Source organism: Chionomys nivalis, chromosome 17 (genome assembly GCF_950005125.1).
Source record: "Chionomys nivalis chromosome 17, mChiNiv1.1, whole genome shotgun sequence".
NCBI classification, from domain to species: domain Eukaryota; kingdom Metazoa; phylum Chordata; class Mammalia; order Rodentia; family Cricetidae; genus Chionomys; species Chionomys nivalis.
In genome coordinates this window covers 18,680,658-18,705,875 of record NC_080102.1, presented here as the reverse complement: position 1 = coordinate 18,705,875, position 25,218 = coordinate 18,680,658, and the positions used below count along the sequence as shown (strand labels likewise).

The 25,218-nt window shown below is 44.0% G+C and overlaps 1 protein-coding gene across 1 annotated transcript in view; it reads left to right on the top strand.

Annotated features, from left to right (window-relative positions):
• Nucleotides 1-11,837, top strand: part of Fbxo32 (F-box protein 32) — a 40,787-nt gene extending 28,950 nt beyond the window's left edge. The window contains exons 7-9 of the mRNA XM_057791643.1: nt 3,361-3,543; nt 4,681-4,824; nt 6,047-11,837. Of these exons, the coding sequence (XP_057647626.1) occupies nt 3,361-3,543; nt 4,681-4,824; nt 6,047-6,136 (417 nt within the window). The 3' untranslated portion in view covers nt 6,137-11,837. The remainder of the gene's footprint in view (nt 1-3,360; nt 3,544-4,680; nt 4,825-6,046) is intronic.
• The last annotated feature ends 13,381 nt before the right edge of the window (nt 11,838-25,218 follow it).

Below are 25,218 nucleotides of genomic sequence, written 5' to 3'. Positions count from 1 at the left end.
AGCAAACTCTGCCAAGCCAACTTGCCTTTAATAGGAGTTAATGTAATAATTGGCCTGGGAGTTTTAACCAAAAAAGTAGAGGCTTTGAAGTGCTGGAAACAAAAAGAAAATCCCATGGCAGTTTTATTAGCTCATATGATCAACAGCAGATGATAAATGACAAATAGGTCTCGGGCTTTCTGCGGTCACACAAAGGCCTGAATGTTGCAAACCAATTGAGTTCAGCCCAACAGCCTGGGGTAGAAGTGAGCAGTAAAAATTGTCAAATCACAGACACTTCTGAAACAGGAGGCCCGAGTCGCTGCAGGCCTACAGAATCTTCAGATTCCTAGAGGAATCTTCAGTATTCTAAACACAGTCTTTGGGAGCTGGGGAAACTGAGACCCAGACCTCCCGGGATGCTGTTTGCCCCCATCACATTCCTCCCTTGCCACATCCATTCTCCTCAGCAGCTCCCATTAAGTCCTCCTTCTGCGGCCTATCTTCCCACCAGTTTATGTCCTGCCTACCAGGGGACTCAGGTGGTTGACAAGATCAACTGGAACTTGCATCATTCTAATGAGGCTGGTACCAAGTAGTCCCCGGAGACCCCATGTGTTTGGGCTTTGCTGTGCTTCCTACAGGTTCTGCCCCACAAATTTGATGAGAAAAATAATTCTAATTATTATTTTTCCTCTGTGCCTGTCCAGTAAGCACCCCAAGGGCTGTTTGTGTTGGATTAGTATCCAAGGCCTACAAGCTAGGTCCTGCCTTCAAGGATATAGGTCTAGGTGAGGTATCTTGAGATGATCAAATTTTAAAATAAGCAAGGGCTTGAATATAAGTTTGAGGGTATAGTGGAAGTTCCTTCAGAAGCTCAAGGTTGATTGCAGGTGTGTATTATATGTAAATAAACATCCCCTGGAGGGGGCTGGAGAGATGGCTCAGTGGTTAAGAGCATTGCCTGCTCTTCCAAAGGTCCTGAGTTCAATTCCCAGCAACCACGTGGTGGCTCACAATCATCTATAATGAGGTCTGGTGCCCTCTTCTGGCCTGCAGACATACACACAGACAGAATATTGTATGCATAATAAAAAAAATAAACATTTTTTAAAAATCCCCTGGAGGGGCTAGAGAGATCACTCAGCAGTCGAGAGTTCTGTTCCCACCACCCACATGGTGGCTCACAACCTTCTGTAACTCTAGTTCCAGAGGACCCAATACCTTCTGATATCCATGGGCATCAAGTACACATGTGGTGTACATACATACATACATGCAGGCAAAACACTCATATTTGTAGGATAAATTTAAAAATTTTTAAATTAAATGTTCCCTGGTGTCCTCAGTTACGATGGAGCTTAGCTCCAAGGTTTTGGGGCCAGCCATTCCCAGTGTGTGCACAAACATATACACACAAACACAAATGCACAAACATACGTATTTATAAATGCAAACAAACATACACAAACCCACACAGATGCATATAAGTACATCCATATAGTCCTGTAAACACACATACCACACACACACAAACACATGCACAAGGTCTTTGTGTTATTTTTTTTTCCTGTTCAACTATTTGGATTTAATCCATTGCACTAATATTTACTGAGTGCTTATGATGTGCCAAACATTGTGGACACCAGGACACAACAGTGAAACAAAGCCAACCCCCTGTTATCAAGGGCCTTAGGTTCTGAAAGGAATGTTCCGTTCAGCCTTTCTTAAGAAGGGGTTGTTGCAGAAAGGAGGGGGGGTTGCAGACAGTCACTGAGGGAGCTCGTAGGAGTTCTAAGGTACAGTGAAGGAGACCTAAGGGGGGGGGGGAATACATAGGCAGGCAGAAAAGGTGGTCAAAGGAAATGGTTGCATTTTGTTTTTCTTTGTGGGTTATTTGGTTCTTGGTTTTTGGAGACAGGGTCTCTCTATGTAGCCCTGGCTGTCCTAGAACTTGTTATGTTGACCAAGCTGGCCATGAGCACACACATCTCCTCCTCTCTCTACCTCCCAAATGCTGGGATTAAAGGCGAGGACCGCCATACCCAGTGGCAATGGGTTTGAAGTGGGTTTGAGAGACAATAGAAGGAAGGCCAGGTGGGTGAGGGCATTGTGCATAGGTAAGCAAGATATGGTTTGGGTGCCAGAGTGCACTGAAGTGGAATGATCTGAAATCACAGGGGACAGTGAGATGGGAGGCCAGGTGACTCCCTGGGCCGCCCATCAGGGCGGTGGCTCTTTTGGAAGGCAGTGAGTCTTGAAGTTGAATAGTGAAGCTAACAAAGCACAAAATCCAATGTGCTCCCAATGCTCCAGTGGGTGGCCCCACACCGTGCACACATGGGCAGCACTAATTGGACTTAAAGAGCTATCCAGGCAAACAAACAAACATGAGAAACTCGAGAGGTGGCTCAGTGGTTAGAGCCTTTGTTGCTCTTGCAGAGGACCTGGGTTCAGTTCCTAGCACCCACATGACAGCTCGTAACCATCCATAACTGCAGTTCCGATGGCAATACCCTCTTCTGACCTCTGCAGCGCAAGGCATGGTGCATTTACAGACAAACACTCGTACACATACAAGAAAAATCAATCTTTTAAAAGGACTTGAAGTTGAGAGGGATCTGTTGGGTACAGGGGGGTTAGAAGAGGGAAATGGGGTAGATAGTATCATATATAATTGTTTACTTATATGAAATTTTCAAGAATAAAGAAAAATATAACAGGGCAATGGTGGTGATGCACACCTTTGATCCCAGCCCTTGCGGGGCAGAAGCAGGTGGATTTCTTTTTTTTTTTTTTTTTTTTTTTTTTTTTTTTTTTTTTTTTTTTTTTTTGGTTTTTCGAGACAGGGTTTCTCTGTGGCTTTGGAGCCTGTCCTGGAACTAGCTCTTGTAGACCAGGCTGGTCTCGAACTCACAGAGATCCGCCTGCCTCTGCCTCCCAAGTGCTGGGATTAAAGGCGTGCGCCACCACCGCCCGGCCCAGGTGGATTTCTTGAGTCTGAGGCTAGCCTAGTCTACAAAGTGAGTTCCAGGACAGCCAAGGCTATACAGAGAAACCCTATCTCAGAAAAAGAAAAATATAATAAAAAGAGTTCAACATATGCTATTTTGGGAGTCCTTTTAGAGCAGAAGGTTGCAAGGACAGGGAAAGCCTGCAGGCTGCAGTCAGTCAAGACACTCCAGGCTGTCTTCTGGAGGCTCTGCCATCGGTCCTGCTTCTACCTGTTGGACCGGGAGCATCACTGCTTTGGGAATCTAGCTATTGATAAGCCAGCTTGAGATTGCAGGATCTGGGGACCGTGGCATTCTGGGAGCAAGTTATGGCAAGAAAATGGCTCTTCTCTAACACCCTGCTTATCATCTGGCCTTCTCTCTGCAGCCTGCCTTCAAAGGCCTCACCTTCACGGACCTGCCTGTGTGCTTGCAACTGAACATTATGCAGAGGCTGAGTGATGGGCGGGACCTGGTCAGCCTGGGCCAGGCAGCCCCAGACCTTCTTGTGCTCAGTGAGGACCGGCTGCTGTGGAAGAGACTCTGCCAGTACCACTTCTCAGAACGACAGGTCAGTGAAGCCCAGTGGTCCGCTCCTTGTGCTCCCTGATCTGCCCCTACCCTGAAAAGACCCATCCTTCTCCAGCACGAAGCAGGACTGACTGCCTCCTGGGATGCCTGGTTTACTAGAAAGCAACAGTTTAAGACAGTGGTTCTCAACCTTCCTAATGCTTCGAGCCTTCGGTACGGTTCCTCATGTTGTGGTGACCCCCCAACCATAAAATTATTTTCCTTGCTCCTTCCCAGTTGTCATTTTGCTACTGTTATGAATCACAGCATAAATATCTGTGTTTTCTAATGGTCTTAGGTGACCCCTGTGGGGTCGCTGCCTATAGGTAGCGTTCCTAAGTCAATGTGTGTTGTTTGGTTTTTGGTTCCTTGTCATTGTCATCATTGTCTTGATAAGGGAAAAATAAGCCCTTATCCCAAATTACATTTTACGGCTCATGAAAAATTTTTTTAAAAGACCTTGTTATGATGCTTTATATTCAAGCACTTTTATGAAGAATGTTTGTTTCCTTTCATCCTCCCAACCCAGGAAGGCTAAATATTATCATGCCCCCTTCAAAAGGTGAAGAGACCAAGGTCCACAATGACCAACTGGTGCATTCAGATTAGTGAAGTGACCCTTAGGCTGAGACAGCTGACCCTACATTTGAATTGGGCCCGTGGGCACCCTAGGATGCCCTATAAACCTGTTCCTCATCCAGGGTTGTTTTACCAATTTCTTCATCTGTGCATTAATTCAACAGGTTCTTTTCATGAAGCCACTGATACTTAAACATAAAATACAGCCATGATACTACTGACTGCACCTTCCTAGAAATAATTGTCCAGGTCGACAGCAAAGAAAAGATTGAAGTGGCTTATAGGGGCAGCCTAAGCTTTGACCAGTCGAAGGCCCTGCACTCAATCACCAGGAAAGCGTAGTTCCCTGTTTCTTCTGAAAGCTGGTTAAACAGCGCCCAGTAAGCAGGAGAGCTAAGAAAGCTGCTTTCCAACTTGACAGCTTTCTTTCCCGGGCCTTTCTAGGGTCCCTGTAAAAACGTGGGGGAAAGAGTGGGAGCACATCTTTGGAACCAAAAAAACCCCAAACTATCCTCTTGGTGGACTCTCCGGAAATTACTTTTCTCCATTTGATTTTCAGATCCGCAAGCGATTAATCTTGTCGGACAAAGGACAGCTGGATTGGAAGAAGATGTATTTTAAGCTGATCCGATGCTATCCAAGGAAAGAGCAGTATGGGGACACCCTGCAGCTTTGCAGACACTGCCACATCCTCTCCTGGAAGGTATGCACCTGCGCTGGCTAGCGTCCTCTTGGAAAAGGGAACCACAGTTTATTAAATGCCCCCCACAAAGCTGGCCTGTTGGCAAGTCTGTGTGGCCTTTTCTCGATTGGTAATTGAGGTGGAAGGGCCCAGCTGACTGAGCAGGGCCACTGCCGGGCTGCGGTAACGAAGGTGGCCGTGCAGGCTGAAGAGCAAGCCTTTAAACAACACTCTCCATGGCCTGTGCTTCAGTCTCTGCCTCCAGCCCTGGTTTCCCTGAGCCTGGGGCGTAAGTGCCAACAGTGTCAGCAACGTGAGGCCAGCTCTTCCCTGTTCCTTCCTCTCTCAGCCCTCCCCCTAAAAGGAGAGTGAAACGCATTCAGCACTTGGACAGGGAAGAGCAACTGCAAGGCCTTCATTTCCCTTCATTTCTTTCACCCCTTATGTTGATTTGTCTCTGAAACCCACTTACCACATATTCTATCTTTGTGTGCACAGGGAAACACATAGGCGAACACGAATTCTTCAGCTTCTCAGTGCTGTGGAATCCCTTTGGAGGGGAGGGATACTATGTGCAGATGTGTTTGTGTATGCACATGTGTGTGTGCACATATGAGCCCATGTGTATGGAGGCCTGAGGTCACAGTCTCCTTTTTCATCAGTAGCTCACCACCTTAAAAAAATAAAATAAAATAAAATAAAAAATAACTAAACCTGGAACTCACAAGATTGGCTAGACTAGCCAGCCAATGAGCTCCAGAGCCCCATCTGCTTTGCTTCACCCCCAGTGTTAGGGTTACAGGATGCCCGCCTCCATGCCCAGCTTTCATGTGGGTACTAGGAATCCAAACACAGGTTCTCACGGTCACATACCAGCCACTCCACTCGCCCCCTGAATTCGGTGGCATTCTTTTGCTTCTAAGGTTTATTGGCATTTTTAATCATAAACATGCATACATGTTTATGTGTGGTTATGTGCATACGAGAGTGGTGCCTGCAGAGGCTGGAAGATGGTGTCGGGTACCTTGGAGCTGAAGCTACAGGTGGTTGTGAGCCACTTGACCCACATACAAGAACAGAACTTGGGTCCTCAGCAAGAGCAGTACCTGCTCTTAACCGCCGAACCACCTCTCCAGCCCCTGTAGTGGCATTCTTGACATGGCTGCTAAGAGATTGGGCAGGGCCCGAGAGAGCCAGGGAGCTGCCACTGAGAACTCGAATCTAACCATGATGCCGTTTTCAGGGCACTGACCACCCGTGCACAGCCAACAACCCAGAGAGCTGCTCGGTCTCACTCTCCCCGCAGGACTTCATCAACTTGTTCAAGTTCTAAATCCCACCCCTTGACGGCACTTCACAAGCCCCCCCCCACTCCCCGCTGATCAGATGACTGGGAATTCGGAGACTTCCTTTGTAAATAGTGTACATTGTAAGCACTGGCTTGAAACTTGTGAGCGAAGTCACTAAGAAGACGTTGGAGGGAAGGGACGAAGCTGCCGATGGGAATTTACAAATGTGAACTGCACACCAGAACTGGTACAGAAACGCGGAAATACTGTAAATAGACTTTTTCTTTTCCCCTAAGAATTTGCCAGCGAGACTCTAAGGGCGAGAACTCTCTGTCTGCCGTGAAAAAGGAGTCCTCCTGATATTCATGGAAACTTCCTAGTTCCTTAGGAAGGAAAAAAACGCAAAACTCAAATACCAGACAGAACACTCTGTTTACAATGTGATGGTGTTGTTAAGACAAAATGAGGAAGAAGGAGAATGAATGCTATAACTGAGGAAGCCTTGGGCTTTGGGTTTGGATTTGGGATTTGTTGAACAGGCAAAGAAGTCCACCTATCGGACACCTACGCAGGCATAAGGCCTTATCCTACAAAGATGCCACACAATGGTCTACCTCTGAAAGCGTAGCGTGCTCTCTGGCAGCGTGCACTATCTAGCAGGCAATGTCTGTGTTTCATGTAAGTTCCTTCATCTGTAAAGAGATCTAAGATGGGAAGGCTATTAGAAACAACCCTCTTCTTGGTTCTGACTTCCCTTCCCCTCTTCGCTCCCAATCTACACCTTCTTTCCTTCCGTGTTGTAGCTCATGTACGGAACCAGAAGGCCAGCCTAAGAACAGCTCCAGCAGAAGTCATGAAGAACTAGAATTGGGCACCTGTAGATGGTGGCTTGGCGCTTCTGATTTAACTCTACTCTCCTCTAGCTTAACTTCTGGGCTTGTCTGGTCTTCCATGGGTGTCTTCATGGATTAGTGAATGTCTGGGAACTTAGTGGAGTCTAAGAACTGAGGCTTGAGAGAGACATTTTTCACACCAGCCAATTAAGCATTCTGATAGCTGCTGCTTCCCCTTGGCGGGGTGTTGAGCTGAGGCTCTTTCTGTTCTTTAGGTTTAGCATCAAACTTGAGTCATCCTGAATGGGGACTTTTCACATGCGTGATTTAAAAGGAAGCCTGGAGTTCCAGCTAGATAGGGAGCTGAGTTCATCTTAAGCTTGTTCAGGACTGAGTTAAAACAAAGAGAGGCAAAAGACAAAGGATCCCAGGGGGTCTTGCAAAGCAGAGATATGAACACTGTGGAAGAAAGCAAATCTCAGGACTTCAGGAGTTAATTCCTGGGGTGGGGGAAATGTTATTTTTTACTTTTTATAGATTGATGCTTTTCTACAATGTACATATATTTGCAGTTGTATTTGCTTTTTTTTAAAAAAAAAAATCTCCAAATAAAACTACCACTATGCACGTCCTTGGTAAATAATCAGAAGTAGGAATGTGTCCACATAGATGTTAAGTGAGGGATTGTGGAACCTGAAGCATTGATGCTTGGGGTGGTCCTTGAAGGAAAGGAAAGGTGACCGAGCATACATAGAAACAAGGGACAGTCCACACCTCTGCCTTCAGTAATAGAGTACGCTCAGGTCAGTGCCGCATGGGCAGATGGAGTCTGCAGGGTTCCCTGGTTTGCAGTATCTGTACGTGCACCAAAAGTTCTCCATATTTCCTTCCTCTTTGAGGGGGAAATTAGGTTGAGTTCAGAGGCCCGTAATGAGGAAAGGGAACTGTAAAAGAACAAGATTTGATGTATAAAGCTGACCTTTAGAGACTACAAACCTGTAACAGCTAAGGGTTTTTCTATTTGGTTTTATGGGGTTTTTAGTTTTTTGCTTTTTTTTAAACTCTTCTCCCCAGAATTATTTTTACATTAAGATTTACATTAAGGGCTTAGACTAGGAAAGAAAAGAAAGGAAAGGGAAGGAAGGAAGCAAGAAAGGAAGAAAGACACTTTTTCCATAGTTGTCAGGCTCTCTACAATACCTCACCTTCTGTAAGTGAAGGTGGAGCTGGGTCTGCCATTGCTATGGAAAGCTCTGGAAACAGTGACTCTAAGTGACACTGTTAGGGTTAGGGGATCATGGCCTTTCACATGTTCTTATCGGCTTGTTACCACCGCTTTGTCAAGTTATTTAGAGATGGAAAGTTGTTGGGACCTTGGGGTTTATTTACAGCTCCAGCAACTTTGCCTGCTTTGAACTGCCAGCAGAAAACTGGCGAGCCAGTCTCATGGAGTGCCAACAATGCACAAGGCATACATCCTACATGCCCCAGGCAACCATCTGACTGTGTAAAATGACCCTGACCCCAAGCAGTGAGGGCCCAGCTTTTTGAAAAGTTGGCTAGGTGCCTGCAGATCCTCCATGAACCTTGGTGTCATTGGATATGGTATGCGACACAGCTCAAGAGTTGATTTAGGAGGAAAAAGGAACATGTATGGGTCACTTTCATTGGTTAGTAGAAAACAGGAAGGATTGGCAGGTGGAGAGGGAGGGGGAGGAGGAGTAATGGAACATCGTTGATGTCGTGTGGCAGGGAGGAGCAATAGAGAGAGAAGAGCAGGCGAGATCTCCATATTAGGGCATGGCCAGAGCCTCACATACAAATGACGGGTCTTAAAAAGTTTTGCTCCTAGAACAGGAATAGGTCTATAGAATTCCTCTTGGCAAACCCACCCAGGACTCCCAGACCTAAGACACAAAAACTAAGAATCCCTGGTCCAAGCTGCTACAAAAGTGAGAGGGGCGTGGATATAGAAATTGCTAGAAGAATTTTTCCAACACAAAGAAGAAATCTGTTTTCTCTTTCCTACTGTACCCTCCTGTCCCTTCTTTGCATGTTGTAAAACAACTTGAGTTATGCCCACTCTGAGTCGTTCAGGCAGCAAGAGAAGGAATAGGTTCTGTCCAAGTCATCTGAGCAAACCCAGGGAGATGGTGAATCAAAACTTACTTAAGAACAATCAGCCGAGAGTCTCTGAAGAGAGAGAACCATTCCATATAGAGTTTAGGACTGCTCCTTTTAAAGCAAGAGCCAGTAAAAAAAAAAAAAAAAAAAAGTCAGCCCAGTGATACTGCCAACTAGCTCGGGTCATTACTCAGCGCGGTTGAGTGGACAGGTGTGTCAGTCGAATGGGGGAGAAGGGGTGGCAGAAAGGATCTGAAGCCACAAGGTGGGATCCCGAGCCCATCAGCTGGGAGAACTTTCTGACTAGTAATGACCAGTTTCAGGTGGAAGTGGTCTGGACAAGATACTTGTGCTGCAAAAGCTCTCAGCTGACGATCCCATCTCCTTGTGACCGTGAAGCCAGCTGGTGGGTGGCTCATCCCTGTGGCCTCACAATGTGAGGAGGCTGCTCTTGACACAGATGCCTTATTTTTATTGTTTACCATGGAAGAGAAAAGTTTGGGAATTTAGTTTGTCTAAGCAGTTGGTATGATTCACAGAGAGAGAAGTTGCCGCAGGAGACGTTTAACGGTATATGGTTCTCGGCGTTAGAAACAATGTTTATTATAAAACACGCACCTGGGTTTATATTTTTCTGCCTGGCTGTGGGGCAATAACATCTTGCTGTGCAAATACTCTAAATTTTATGTGTGAATTTTTGACTGTAATTTTATGTGTGCATTTTTTAACTAAACTCTATCATTTTCTATGTTGACATCTGTTGTTGTTGTTTTTTAATCTCTTTCCAACTATCTGAGCCTGTGAACCATCTCTTCTGACTGGATGCTGGCTTGAAACCCGTTAGTGCTTAAACAGACTCAGAAACACCCCGAACCTCTGGGCAAACGCAGGGATGTTACTCTTTGATGTATAATGGGCCATCTATGGCTCAACAAACAAGGTAGTAATTCTTCTAAAGTCTATGTTTTCTGTCAATGTTTTCTTCTCTGCTTTGCTGAAACAGAAAACAACAAAACCACCTTTGGTTTTCTAAATGAAGGAGATTCCCATCCCAGACTTTAGACCAAGGAGGGTTGTTAGAGAGGATGCAGTCTGATGTTTCTGCCTTTCAAGATGAGGAAGCCTTTCCAGAACTGGGGCTGGGGGTGGGACGGAGCCTTCCTCTGCACTCCTTGGGAAGTCAACAGAGTTGAACAGAGACCTGGAGCTTCCTGATGCCAGAGCTGTGAGTCCTAAGCACCTTGTGGGTATCCATAGATTCACGACACTCGGTGTGATTCTTCCAAAAACCCTCACTGTGGGAGGCTTGGGAGGCCATCCCACGATGGGCATCTGCCACCAAGTCTTCCAAACCTTCTAAGGCTGGTTCTTACCAGATAAGCTAAGACGTCCCTTTTCATTTTCACACCCTCTCATTCTGCTGCTACCACGGCATTCCACTGAGCACAGCCTGCTTAGTAGGAAACAACTAGCATGCCAGGTGTGTAGTGCACACCTGTAATCTGCAGAGGCGGGAGAACTGGACTTCTAGCCTGGGCTACATAGCAAGGCCTTGTTTCAAAAACAGCCGGAAGCAAATGGCATGCTTTGATAAATTTGTCCTTTCCCTTGGGTTTTTACATCACGCCCTTATAGGAATAGATACAGGGTCCTGGGGAGATGGCTGGTTGATAAAGTGCCTGCTACGGAAGCATGGGGACCTGAGTTCCCCATCAAATGAATTCCTTGTCAAAACCAAGCATGAACTTTAGTGCATGGGGAGTTGATGGGCCAGCCAGTTTAAAGAATCAAGTGATACCCAGGCTCAGTGAGAGACCCTGCCTCAAAAAGAAAAGTGGACAGAGATCCAGGAAGATGCCCAATATCTGCCCTGACCTCTAAATGCATATGCATGTGCACACACATACAGGCATACTAGCATGCATGCATGCATGCATGTATACATGTGCACACGCACACACACGTGCATGCATGCATGTGCAAATACACACAAAAGAATAGCTAAGTGTTGACCTTGCTCCTGCTGGTACCCCTGAAATGGAAAGGTACATTTAAGCCATCTGTCCTTCTTCCTGTTCCTCTTACCAGTGATCCCCACTATAAGATCCAGTGAGGTTCTATCTGGTGGGAGTTCACTCTGTTCAACCTTGTTTGCATTTAGCAGAATTTATCCCATAAGGCAAGGGATGGTGATAGCCATGATTTTTGTCTGGTACGTCTTTTTCAAAATGTCCTTGACTTCAGCAAGCAAAGCTTCTTGAGAAAGCTCTCTAAACTTAGTCCCTCTCTAATTGGCTGGAAATGGATGGTTACATCCGAACTCCAAATTTTTGGATGCTCTGGATGCTTCAACATTACTGAATATGACTCTGTCTGTGAGTATAATAGACATGTTTGTTAACTGTGCGCAAGGCTGTTTAACAGATGGCTCCAATCCCTGCTCCATATTTGGGAGCCTTTGGTGTCATCTTTATACTACCAAATGCCAGTCACCCTGGCTAACGAGAGTGTATATTATAGTCCGTGTCTAAGCTTAGAAGCTTTAGGTGTACTTTTTAAAGAAGAATATTAGAGTGGGTGGAATGTTTTAACTAAATGTATAAGGTTAGACTGATTACATGCAAAACTGATTGTTTAATATTAAATAATCTGAGTCCTGTATAACTTATTTGCACACCTTTCTTGCATGATGAACGGACGTTTTTATAGTTGTTTGTACCAGACAGTGGCATATTTTTGTAAACATTTTTTGACACTGAATTGCAATAAATGTTTTTCCAACAATACACCCTGGTATATTTTTGGTGTGTGTCAGTTCAGTTTGGCTTATTATTTTATGCACCTGGGTTTATATTTTTATGTGTATCTTTTGTCTTTGAAACTGATATTCCTACTCCCAGAAGTTTGTTACCACAGTGATAAAGTTTCCAGGGAATGCATAGAAAAATAAGCTTGTGGTTGAATACCAACCAAAGTCCAAACTACACTGTTGTGTATAAATGGGATATTTCCATGTATTAATTGTATTGTAGAATGACTGGGAGAAAATGAATTCTGAAGTCATTATCACTTATTCACCAACAAACACAGAACAGTTACTGTTTGGTAGATCTGTGCAAAACACTGAGAACAGTCATGATGGATTTCAGGTTCTAACCAGAAGGATAGCACCCCCAAGAAAGTACAGCAAGTAAATAGAAGTCGTTTGCAATGTGTGATCTAAAGGGAATCATAAAGCGCTGTTCAAAGAAAGTTCAGCAGAGGCCTCTCTGAGGGTGCGATGTTGAGCTGTTACCCTGCCTCAGAAAGAGGGTTAAAATGTTTCAGAAAGCAAGAGGTTAGAACCACAGACCCAGCTCTGACCTGCAAGGTGGCTTGTCACACCTTTCTATAATTCTCTCTGTTGCAGTCTCTAAGATGTCAATAGTAAGATATCAATACAAGAAACACAGTTCTGGGGGTTGGAGAGATGGCTCAGTGGTTAAGAGCACTGATTGCTCTTCCAAAGGTCCTGAGTTCAATTCCCAGCAACCACATGGTGGCTCACAACCATCTGTAATGACATTTAGTGCCCTCTTCTGGCCTGCAAGCATACATGTAGGCAAAGAACTGTATACATAATAAATAAAATCTTAAAACAAATAAAAAGATTAAACAACAACAACATAGTTCTGACCTCAAAGGAGGTGTGTTTATTGTGAACCAAATATGGTGACCATAGCCCAGGAACACAGATTTAGTTTACTCCAAATTCCACGTTCCAGCGTGGCTCTGGTTTCATGAAGTTTCTATGCTCATAGAAGTCATGTGTCAACCCATTTTTCAAATACATTGAAATCAGGAAGGTGGGTTACAGCAAAGTGGAGAGATCCCTATTACAGGCTTCAGATGCTGTCTGCTGGCATTCCTAGTTTCCGGATTGGTAGAGTCCTTTCCTACATTCCAAAGGGCTTAGCTAACGCTCACAAGGGTGTTAGGTCACATACAGCGGTGGGTAGAATACAATCGTTAAAGAAGCTAAAGATGGCTTTAAAAATGCCTGGGAACTTGCAACCTTCTAACCTCCCCACATGGGGGAAGTTCTGATTGATCTGCCTTGTAGTCTTGCTGCGAGATGCTTTCCTCATTGTTGTGAGCAAATATCTGAGCAGAGCAACTTAAGGTGAGAGGGGCTTATGTCAGTTTACACTTCAGGAAGGGATTCAGTCCATCATGCCAGGATGGGCACGCATGTATAAGCATGCACAGCTGGAAAACAGCAGTGATGACACGGGGCCAGGCTTTAAGGCCATCCCTAGTGACCCACTTCCTCTAGCCAGGGTCTATCACCTGTACAAAACACCACCAGCCCCTGCAGAACCAAGAGTTCAAACACACGAGCCCACAGGGGACAATTCACAGTCAAGACACAATAAAATTTACCAAAGTAGTATATGTAAAGTTCCTGGAGCCTGATAGTAATAGGAATTCGAGAGATATTACCAGATATTATTATTCACTGAACAACAAGAGTTTAGGAACTCAGTTAGGGACTCTCGTTCAGTTTCCTGTGGCTTGCTTGGGATCCCTACCAGTGGATCTTGTATTTGATACTTTTAACTCTGAAATGTGTCCCAGTCCTGCCACAATTGTCCTTCAAAAAATTGACATATAATCCCAGCACTCGGGAGGCAGAGGCAGGCGGATCTCTGTGAGTTCGAGACCAGCCTGGTCTACAAGAGCTAGTTCCAGGATAGGCTCCAAAACCACAGAGAAACCCTGTCTCAAAAAACCAAAAAAAAAAAAAAAAAAAAAATTGACATAAAAAGTGCAATTAGAGAATCACATTAGGCGGTGGTGGCGCACGCCTTTTATCCCGACACTCGGGCGGCAGAGGCAGGCGGATCTCTGTGAGTTCAAGGCCAGTCTGGTCTACAAGAGCTAGTTCCAGGCCAGGCTCTAAAACTAAAGCAAAACCCTGTCTCGAAAAACTATAAATAAATAAATAAATAAATAAATAAATAAATAAATAAATAAAGCAGCCAGTAAGATGGCTCAGTACTTGCCACCAAGCCTGACAACCTGAGTTTGATCCTAGGATTCACGTGGTATAAGGGGAAAACCAATTCCTGCAATTATCCACGCACATGTGCACATAACATGCACTAAAGAAATACTCTTTAAAGATCACTTACTTACGTATTTTTTTGTACGTGTACAGAGAGAGATAGCCCGTCGCTAGTCTCTTCCAGCACCTGACTCAGCCTCCTAGAAAGAGCAGGAGGATGAGGAAAGTCTGAAGGAGGCTTCTCAGGGCACAGAGGCCAGGAGAAAAAGGCAGAGGGGGAGCGGAATCTAGTGGCTATAAGAGGCTCTCAGCCAACCACCACATCCTGAGAAATCTTACTTGGCAGATGCCATCGAGTGTGACAGTGGAGTCATTCTCTGCCCACATGAAAGTGTGTGCGGCTCACCCTTCCTGCACTTCCCAAACTTGCCTTCGACTGTTTTCCTTATATTTTACTAGCCAGCCTTTTCTGTGCTTCAGAACCATTCTGCACAGCCCCTGCTTCCTTCTAAGAGGCAACAGAGCATCAAAAGCAGAGACAGTAGAGCTAGCCTATGCCTCTAGTTGCAGTGGACAGTGTGCGAGACCTGGATGTACCTCAGTTCTCATCTGCATAGTGGGTGGGACAACAGCGTCTGTGACCTGAGTTGGTGTGGTAAGATGCAAGTGTGTGGTTATCCAACTTGGAGTATGTTTCATAGAAGCACCTGTTTTTATTCATGAGGTCTCTGCTCAGTCTTATGGGCCTAGGAGATGACAGACAGCACATGACCCCCATGGCGCTAGTCTCTGTGTATTGTTTAAACCAGTGACATCAGCCATTTCATCAGAAAACATCTTTGTTTTTTAAGATTACACCAAATTTATGTCTCAAGAGCTAAAAAGTTGCCAGATCTTACCTGAAAGTCATTGAGGGAAAGAATGAGACTTGGGTTGAGATCCCTATGATTGAGATGGGACGCAACACTTTAGGGGAAAAAAAAAGAGCAAGAAAGCTATGGTGCACAGCACTGAGGGGGTAGGAGAAAAGAAAGCTATGGTGCACAGCACTGATGGGGAAGGAGAGAAGAAAGCTATGGTGCACAGCACTGAGGGGTAGGAGAGAAGAAAGCTATGGTGCACAGCACCGAGGGGGAAGGAGAGAAGAAAGCTATGGTGCACAGCACTGATGGGGAAGGAGAGAAGAAAGCTATGGTGCACAGCACTGAGGGGTAGGAGAGAAGAAAGCTATGGTGCACAGCACTGATGGGGAAGGAGAGAAGAAAGCTATGGTGCACAGCACTGATGGGGAAGGAGAGAAGAAAGCTATGGTGCACAGCACCGAGGGGGAAGGAGAGAAGCACTAAGGCAGGAGAGCTGCGAGTTTGAAGCCACCCTGGCAAGATCCTGTCTCAGAGAAAACAAACTGGTTACTGTGATCCTCGACCCAGGTACTCAGGCAGCTGGAGCAGGAGAGTGACAGCAGATCAAACCTGATGTGAAAATCTGAACAAAGGGGGGCTGGAGAGGTGGCTCAGAGGTTAAGAGCATTGCCTGCTCTTCCAAAGGTCCTGAGTTCAATTCCCAGCAACCACATGGTGGCTCACAACCATCTCTAATGGGGTCTGGTGCCCTCTTCTGGCCTGCAGACATAAGACAGACAGAATATTGTATACATAATGAATAAATAAATATTTAAAAATATATATTTAAAAAAAAAAAGAAAATCTGAACAAAGAAACAAAAAGACAGCAAGTCATAGTTGAGAGCCCTACGTACTCACGGGGTGAAGCTAGCTATATATAAAGCAATATATACAGTAGTCTACGGTCTAATAGTGAGGGAAAAAGTATCACATTTTCATTCATATTCAGAAGCTAGATTGAACAGTGTGTGTGTCTGTGTGTGTGTGCACGCACACACGCATACACATGTATGGGTTTTTTGTTGGGTTTTTTTTTGTTGTTTTGTTTTGTTTTTTTGGTTTTTCGAGACAGGGTTTCTCTGTGGTTTTGGAGCCTGTCCTGGAACTAGCTCTTGTAGACCAGGCTGGTCTCGAACTCACAGAGATCCACCTGCCTCTGCCTCCCAAGTGCTGGTATTAAAGGCATGCGCCACCACCGCCCGGCTCACACATGTATGTTGAAAACAGAAGGGGAACGATGGAGGAAAGGAGGTGAAAGAGTGAAGGAAGAACAAGGACAGATAATAGAGGGTAAATAAGTCCATATATGTATATATATTGTATATATAAAATGTCATAATGAGACCTACTACTTGCATACAAACCAAAAAATTTAAAAAACCAATATTCTGCAATTGGGTATGTACATGGTATAGGATAGAAACAATGACATCTAATGCGCTTATTGAATCAGCTTTTCTGCACCTGTCCTCATACACAACACGGGGTAAAAGTAGCATGTACTCACAGGATAGTTGGGGAAATGGGAAAAGCACCTAGCCAGGCACAGTACACACACCTTTAATCCAGGCACTGAAAAGCAGAGGCCTGCACGTTTCTGTGAATTCAAGGACAGTCTGGTCTATATAGTGAGCTCTAGGGCAGTCAGAGCTATATAGAGATACTCTGTCTCAAACAACAACAACACCCACACACACAACAGAGCAGGAGGGGAGGGAGGCAAGCAGGTAGACACCTAACATAGTGAAAAGTCGATTAATACTGCAGTCATTCACTTTAGTGTTGGGTAGTGAGGCACTAGTCTCAGCATGATGCTTGATCCTCTAGAGTCTGCTAACTAGGGTCTGTCTCTGGGCCACATTTTTGAGAGGAGGAAGTTGAGGCACAGGGAGCATGCACAGCTCACTCAGAAGCACACAGTAGAAGTGAGATTCATTGAGACTGAGGCCATGTGAGCCCAGGATCCATACCCCTGAGGGCTGGAGGGGGAAGCACGGACAGTCTTGTGGGTCCTCCTGGGAATGCAAAGGCACAACCGCTTTTTCCAAAACAGAGACTGATAAAACATTATCCTAAAATAACTCACAACTCAGCAATCTGGCTCTGGACTTTAAAAACATTCACAGGAATTTTTCAATCCAAATTCAAATTAGAAAAGGGCATAATTCATTCAAGGGTCCTGAGCATGTCATGTGACAAGGGGCCAATCCTGTCACATTGATTCTCCAACCTTACACCCCGCTCTTCTCAGATCAAGGCCTGCCCTTCATGCAGGCTGCTGTTCAGAACTGAATGCCACACCCTTCAGAGGTGAATTTCTGGTCTTAAAAGTGAGACCTGGATCACCGAGCTTACCCATGGTGTTTATATAACCACCACCACTCCCCACCCCCCACACACACCCTGGCCCCAAAAGAATGCTAGTCTGTAGCTGCTCTTTTGTAGGCTCGTGGCTGGAGAAGAAAATGTGGACAACAGCCCCATCTGCCTGCAAAATGGAAGCTCTCTCTGAAAGGCAGCCAACATCCCTAGCCATGTCACACAAAAACATCTATTTGTATTAAATTATCAGAATCAGGCTGCCCTGAAATGTCATGTAGCTGCTGAAGGAGGCAGATGCCATGTGACTGCTGGAGGCAGACACCATGTAGCTGCCCAAGAAGTAACAAACCACAAGCCTTGTGACAAAAAATAAAATAACAGAAATAGATTAATTTAATGTATAAGAGCTAGCTAGAAATATGCCTGAGACATTGGCCAAGCAGTGTTGTAATTAATATAGTTTCTATGTGATTATTTGGGTCTGGGAGGCCAGGAAACTAAAGCACAGTCTCCATTTACAAAATGGCACTGACATGGACCAACTATATCTACATAAAACCTGAGAGAGCTTTGGAAGAAATTCTAAACACAAAAGAACAGAGTTAAGCACAACTTCACGATAGCAGCATTTTCTCAGGTGAGCTCTGTTTGCTAGAGGCATGCAGAGGCACAATTCCTTTAATTCATACAAACTCTGGCTCTTTTGGAAGGTCCTGCACTTAAATGGAGTTTGTGAGCAGAGTGCTACTAGTTGCTTAATAGAGACATACACACGCTACACCCGTGGAGCTGGGGCAGTGAACATGGCTTGCAGAGACGGTAGACATACCTCCACCATGTTGAATGGGACAGAACCAACAGGCAGGGCCACAGAGTTGGTCCTAGCCATGGCCCCTGGTCAGAAAATGATTACAGATATGCTATAAAGACAGATATATTCAGAAAAAAAAAATAAGCCTCTGAATGGGACACAGTATGTTTAAAAGATGGTCGTAGACTTGGGAGAGAGAAGAAAAAGAGTATAGACAGTTATAAAAAGAAATAGTTTTAAAAAATAAAACCATATTTAAAGTGACAGTAAAAGTAATATAAAAGATTACAAACAGTCATAGATTAAAGGAGTAAAGAAAAATAAGCCATGTAAAGATGGGTTATACACAGAGTCTGGATTATATATATTATTGTGTTTTCTTTGAATTTTTTGACTGTAAATAAGCTAAGTACAAAGAAACATTTCATTGTAAGGGCTGTTTAGCTAAAACAACAAATATATATTGAGTCTAAGGATATGCTGCTTTGGAAAAGAGGTTTTGCTTTTGTTTCCACAGAATATGAAAATTTGTGGATTGCTTCCAGGCTAATGTGGTTTGATGGAACAACTGCCCCCCAAAGGTCTCTGTGACCCCTAAAAATACTTGGCCCAACAAACAGCAGAAAGTAGTTTGGAGAAAACCATGCCCAAATTTCCAAAATGAATGTTTATAAATGTTTGTTTTCATTTAAAGGGGGATATGATATAGAGATGGATACTTTGCATTGGTGTGGATCTTGATCTATTGATAAAGATTTAAGGTTGATTTGCTACACTGTGGATATGCATTTCTGCTCTTGTTTAAGGTTTTGTGCTTGTGCAGCTCATTTAAAAATGTTATAGTTAAGAAATACAGATTAATAGATACTCACCTGTAATATACAGAAATATATTAGATAGATAATCTTCAACACTTCAAAGACCTACGGGATACGGCATTTAAAATGTTTTAAGACCTTTCTTGACAATGAGACATGTCTGCATCTGACAGCACCAACTACTTCAGAGAGGCTGATGGGCATTGAAGAAACTTGTTATGGAATTTGCCTTCAATGTGACAAGGCTAGCCATTTGGACAAGAAACTGCTCTTGCCTGGACTGCTTGATGGTATGCTGTATGAACTGGACATGTAGGACCCACAGAAAAGTGACTACAGAATTTTCCAAAAGATGGGATGATCCTTCAGAGTTCCTGCTTCACTGAGGAAACTACTAGACATTCTGCATGACACAGAAGAAAGCAACTGATGAACTTTGCCATTACAAGGCAGAATAGATCTTCAAATATCCTGCTTCGTGGAAAAGTCTACTGGATACTATGTGCCTGCAGGCTGAAGATGGAACTTTTGGTGACTGTCCAGGCAGCAAAATGTCTCTGTCAGTTCTAGAACTTTGGAAGTTGCTTACAATACACTTCCTGTTTACTTAGGTAAGGTCTTTGAAAAGTTGAAGACAGATAGTTATAGTTTTCCTTAGTTATAATAAAAGATAAATTAAATATGAAACTTTAGACTCACAAAGATAAAATAGATGATAGTATATTTTCTTTAATTTTGCCAGATACAAATAAACTAAATATTGTAAGTATAATTCTTTCTTGATATCTGTTTTGTTACATGTAATTTTACTATGTTAAAGTTAAAACCCTACTTTGTATTTAGACAGAAAAGGGGAGATTATGTGAGATGTCCTTCTGTATATGTGTTTCTTTTATTAGTTAATGAATAAAGTGGCTTTGGTCTATGCTAGGGCAGAATATAGCCAGGCTGTAAGAGATATATAGAGAAAGCAGGCAGAGTCAGGGAAACACCATGTAGCTGCCAAAGGAGGTAGACACCATGTAGCTTCCCAAGAAGCAAGAGGTAACAAATTGTAAGCCTCGTGACAAAATATAAAATAATAAAAATTGGTTAATTTAAGATATAAGAGTTAGCTAGAAATTTGCTTGAGACATTGGTCAGTGTTGTAATTTAAAAAAAAGACTCAGGCTGCCCTGACCAGAACATGGCTTTGGTCTCATAAATTGCACTATCTCATCTAATTAACAGTTTGGTTGGTTGGTTGGTTGGTTGGTTGGTTGGTTGGTTGGTTGGTTTGGGTTCTTCTTTTTTTTTTTTTTTTTTTTTGACAGGGTTTCTCTATAGCTTTGGAGTCTATCCTGGAACTAGCTCTGTAGACCAGGTTGGCCTCGAACTCACAGAGATTCTCCTGTTTCTGTCTCTCCAGTGCTGGAATTGAAGGCATGCACCACCATCACCGGGCTCCATGTTGGGTGCCATTTGTAAACAGAGCCCATAGCCAGGCAGTAGTGGTGCACGCCTTTAATCCCAGCACTTGGGAGGCATAGATAGGCGATCTCTGTGATTTTGAGGCCAGCCTGGTCTACAATATTGAAATTAATCACAGCAACATAAAGCCAACTACGATGATATAATAACGCAATGTTTTGACTAGTTTAATGTTTGGCACACAGAAAGTATCCCAGTAGTGTTAGCTACCTTGTCTGGTGAACTGAAGGCAGCATACTGTGTTCAGATGGAGACTGAGTCATCAGGCTGAGCTTGCCCTTGGAGCACAGTATCAGAGTCTGCTATAAACTCATCCAGAAGAAGTCAGCAAACATTTCTTTCCAGTGGCAGTGCTGAGTTTATGGTTCAAGCACCATAAAATCGTGGTCTTATTTCCTTTTCCAAAATAGCTAGCTGCGCTCCCTGAGAGCAGCCCTAAATGACTGTAGTTCCTTAAATGCCCCAAAATTCTCTGGAGAGAAAGAATGCTTTTTTTTAAAAAAAAGTAGGCCCAGCTTTGAGAGGAAAAATATGAAGTTAAATTCTCTGAAGCTATGACAATGTAACTCATTTCCTGTTTTGCTCAACTGTCTAGACACAGATCTCATAAGCATTAGCTGTGAGTCCCATCATCAGGTTAAAAAGAGCAGGTTAAATATGAATGTGGCCACAGGAAAATTGCAGGTTTCTACCTTTGTTAAATAACTCCACTGAAGCAGGAATTTTTTTTTTTTTTTACCTCCATTGCCACTTTTTCCATTAAGCCCTTTGAAGCTGTATTTCAATGCAGGAATAAAGAATATATTTGCCCCTTGATAATGTTAATGTAGTTTTCCCCACAGTTTTTATTTGTTTTTTTTGAGGGGACAAGGGTTGTTTTGGATACAGGGTCTCACTATGTAGCTCTAGCTGTCCTGTGACTCACTAGGTAGGCAAACTGGCCTTGAACCTAAAAGAGAGCCACCCACCACTCTGCCTCCTGATTGGTGAAATTGAAGGCATTAATTACCACATCTGGCCTTTCCCTAGATCTTCAAAGTCACTTCGATATAGCTTACAGTAGTTTTTCTTAAAAAGGACTCCTGAGTTCAATTCCCAGCAACCACGCATGGTGGCTCACTATTACTTCTAGTGGGATCTGATGCCTTCTTCTAAAGGCATACATGCACATAGAGCACTCATGCAAGTCTTTAATATATATACATATATATGTATGTATAAAACTCTAATCTCAGGGTTGTGGTTTAGGCCCCATGTTGGGTACCATTTGTAAACAGAGTCCATAGCTGGGCAGTGGTGGTATACACCTTTAATCCCAGCACTTGGTAGGAAGAGATAGATGGATCTCTGTGAGTTCAAGGCCAGCCTGGTCTACAAGTGCTAGTTCCAGGACAGGCTCCAAAACCACAGAGAAACCCTGTCTCGAAAAAAAAAAGAAGGAAAAGAAAGAAAGAACAGAGTCTGTGTTTTTGTTTCCCCGTTACCCAGACCCAAATAATCACACAGAAACTGTATTAATTATATCACTATTTGGCCAATAGCTCAGGCATATTCCTAGCTAGCTCTTAAAACTTAAACTAACATATTTCTAATAATCTATATATCGCCATGAGGCTGTGGCTCACCGGTAATGTTCTGGAATCTTTCTCCTTTGGCAGCTACATGGTTTCTCCTTGAGTCCACTGACTATATATCTCTGTTTGGATTTCCCACTTTGCTTTACTCTGCTAAGCCATTGGTCAGAACAGCTTTATTCATCAACCAATAAAAGTAACACATATAAAGAAGGACATCATATATATATATATACAGTTTATTATGCAGATTTTAACCCCAAATAAGTTCGTGTACTAGCAAATGCTTATAGACTGGATATGTTGATTTTTAAAAAACATAATATTTACCAATTCAGAGTCTGATAATTTGTATACAATGAGCTTTGATCATATTCACCCTCAACTCCTCCCAGGCCCACCCATAACCCATCCCACCACATGTTTACTTTTTGTTCTTCTTCTGTCTTCTGCTTCATAAAATATCTAGTAATTATTGCTTTAAATACACAATTTTTCTGGAAAACACATTTTTATTGTTTTGTTAGAGACAGAAAATCACTATGCAGCCACGACTGGCCTAGAACTCTGTGTAGACCAGGCTGGCCTCAAATTCAGATCCCCTCCTCCTGTCTCCCAAATGCTCGGATTAAAGGTGTGCATATACAAACAGGTATAGACACACAAATAAAGATCAATCTTTAAACAGGAAGAAGAGGCAGGGTTGTGATGAGCACCTTTAATCCCAGCACTCAGGAGGCAGAGGCAGGTGGATCTCTGTGAGTTCAAGGCCAGCCTGGTCTACAAAGCAAGTTTCAGGACAGCTAAGGCTACACAAAGAAACCCTGATGAAGAAAAGAAAAAGGAAGATGAGCTTGGAGATACTGGGAGACATTTGACCACACTCTATGCTGCTGCATGAGTACTGAACTTTATAGACATGATAATACCGTCATTAGGAAGGATGTCTGCAATGTCCTTGTACGTGAACTTTCATGATGTCTGTAAGCCACTTTCAGTTTGCTCAGGGGGAAACAAAGGGTTTCCGACTAAGAGCAAGAGAGCTCTTCCCTGCCCAGAGCAAGAAGTTTCACCCTCTCCAGGGTTCTCATTCCTAGGCCCGATGCTCCCCCTTGTGTACCAAGAGAGCAAAACGCATTCACCAAAATGGACTTCAAAATCAGACTTTTTCATAGTGAGAAAGCAAGGCCCAGAGACTTTCAGAGAAGATGACCAAAGTGGCACACCTATGCCAGGCACGAGACTGAAGGGGATCAAGAGTCACAAACCATTCTGGGCCACAGAGTAAGGCCCTGCTTTCAAACAGTCATACTTTTTATAACATACCCACTCCCAATCCCTAACAGTATCGCTCCCACCTAACTTCCATGGCATGAAAACCTAAGTCTCAGGTTGGGGGTGAAGGGAAGACATGGCTGCAGAAAAGGCCAGGGTTGCAGGACCTATCTTAGCCTTGCCTGTGACGGGCATGATCTCTGGAGACCGACAGCCTTGGGATACAATCCGACATGGCTTATAAGCTTGGAAACCTCTTTTCTGGGGTAAGGAGGTTGGTTTTTTGTGAGAAGGTTTCTCTGTGTAACAGTCCTGACTGTGCCAGAACTCGCTCTGTAGACCAGGCTGGCCTCGAACTCACAGAGATTTGTCTCCCGAGTGTTGGAATTAAAGGCATGCACCACCACTGCCTGGCTTCAGTTACCCTTAATGCACAGCTTCTGCACCTCTGAGGTGGGAATGATGACTGGGCCCAGTGATTTGTTCTGATGTAATTGGATCGTGGTCTTAGGGTGCTGCAATTCTCAAGCCAGAGCCCGGTTCAAATCATACTCTATACTAACTGCTCTGAATGAACAGGGACAACAATTCCTACTTCACAAAGTTAATATAGAGATTAACTGTTCATATACAAGCCTTTGGTAGTACCTGGGGCCAAGTGAGTACTTGCCAAGCATCAGCTATCATTACGGGTTCCAAGGTGCTCTTTTCAAGTCATACTAGAGAAATCACAACATCTGCCATGAAATGGTAAGAACTATAAATACTAGTGCTTATCTTCTGTTCTCACCATAGAGCCTGTTTCTAAGCAACAGAAATACTAGAAGAATAAAAAAACACTGTTCTAATCTCTGGTCTGGGTCCAGGTTACTGACATAGAGCTCCTAAAAGGCCCTGTAGACAGAGGTACTAGAACAATCTTTCAATCTGTCTCTCACCCTGATATCACTCTCGTGCATTTCCCGGGATCTCCTGGAGTATCTTTCATTCTAAGGCAAACTCTGCTTTGCTCCTTGAGGATGGGTCTCACTCTGTAGCCCGGTCTGACACTGAGTTCTTGCTGCCTCAACCTCCTGAGTGCTGGGAGTAGAAGCAGGAGCCACCACCATGCTCTGATTCTACAGCAGAGGCTCTTGTAAACTGGATGGGACCTCATCGCCACAAGTCCAGGCCACTGGTGTTTTCAGCCCCTCCCCACATCCTCCAGAGAAAGACGACTTAAAATTAAGAAAATCTGTATCTCATAACAAAGCCTTCATTAAAAAAAATCCCAGCCAGGTGGTGGTGACGCACACCTTTAATCCCAGCCCTTGGGCGGCAGAGGCAGGTGGATCTACGTGAGTTCAAAGCCAGCCTGGTCTACAAAGCAAGTTCCAGAACAGCCAGAGGCATGACAGAGAAGCCCTGTCTCGAAAATCCAAAAATAAAAACCCCTGCCCTGTTGGGTTCACTGAGCCCTTGGACTAATGGATGTATGTGTGTGTGCTGGGAGGTTGGCACAGTCAAAGAACTACTGAGCATGACGGAAAATCATGGCAATCTCCTAACACCTTGGACATTTTATGTTCATGAAATGGTGATTCTTTTGTAAACCCAAGCAGATTCAGACCCCTAAGGTGAGCATCACGTGACTGAATGCCCAGAGGTAAAACCTCCCATACTAAGGACCATTCCCAATCCCGCCCTGTAAGGCTTCCCCTGGGCCATCCATTTTCATCCTGCCTTACCTACCTTCCCACCCGCCACTCAGCTCCAGCCATGTTCAATGCATCCCTAAATTCCAAGAACCACCCTAGCAAACTTATCAGACTCAAGAGGAAGTCATAGGAACCTCAACTTATAGCGGGCAGGTCAGAAGGGCGAAGGGTATATAACAACCTTCTACTTGTGATTGGCATGTGAAGTAGTGTGTAGGTTACAGGTGAGACCTTAACCCATGGGATCTGAC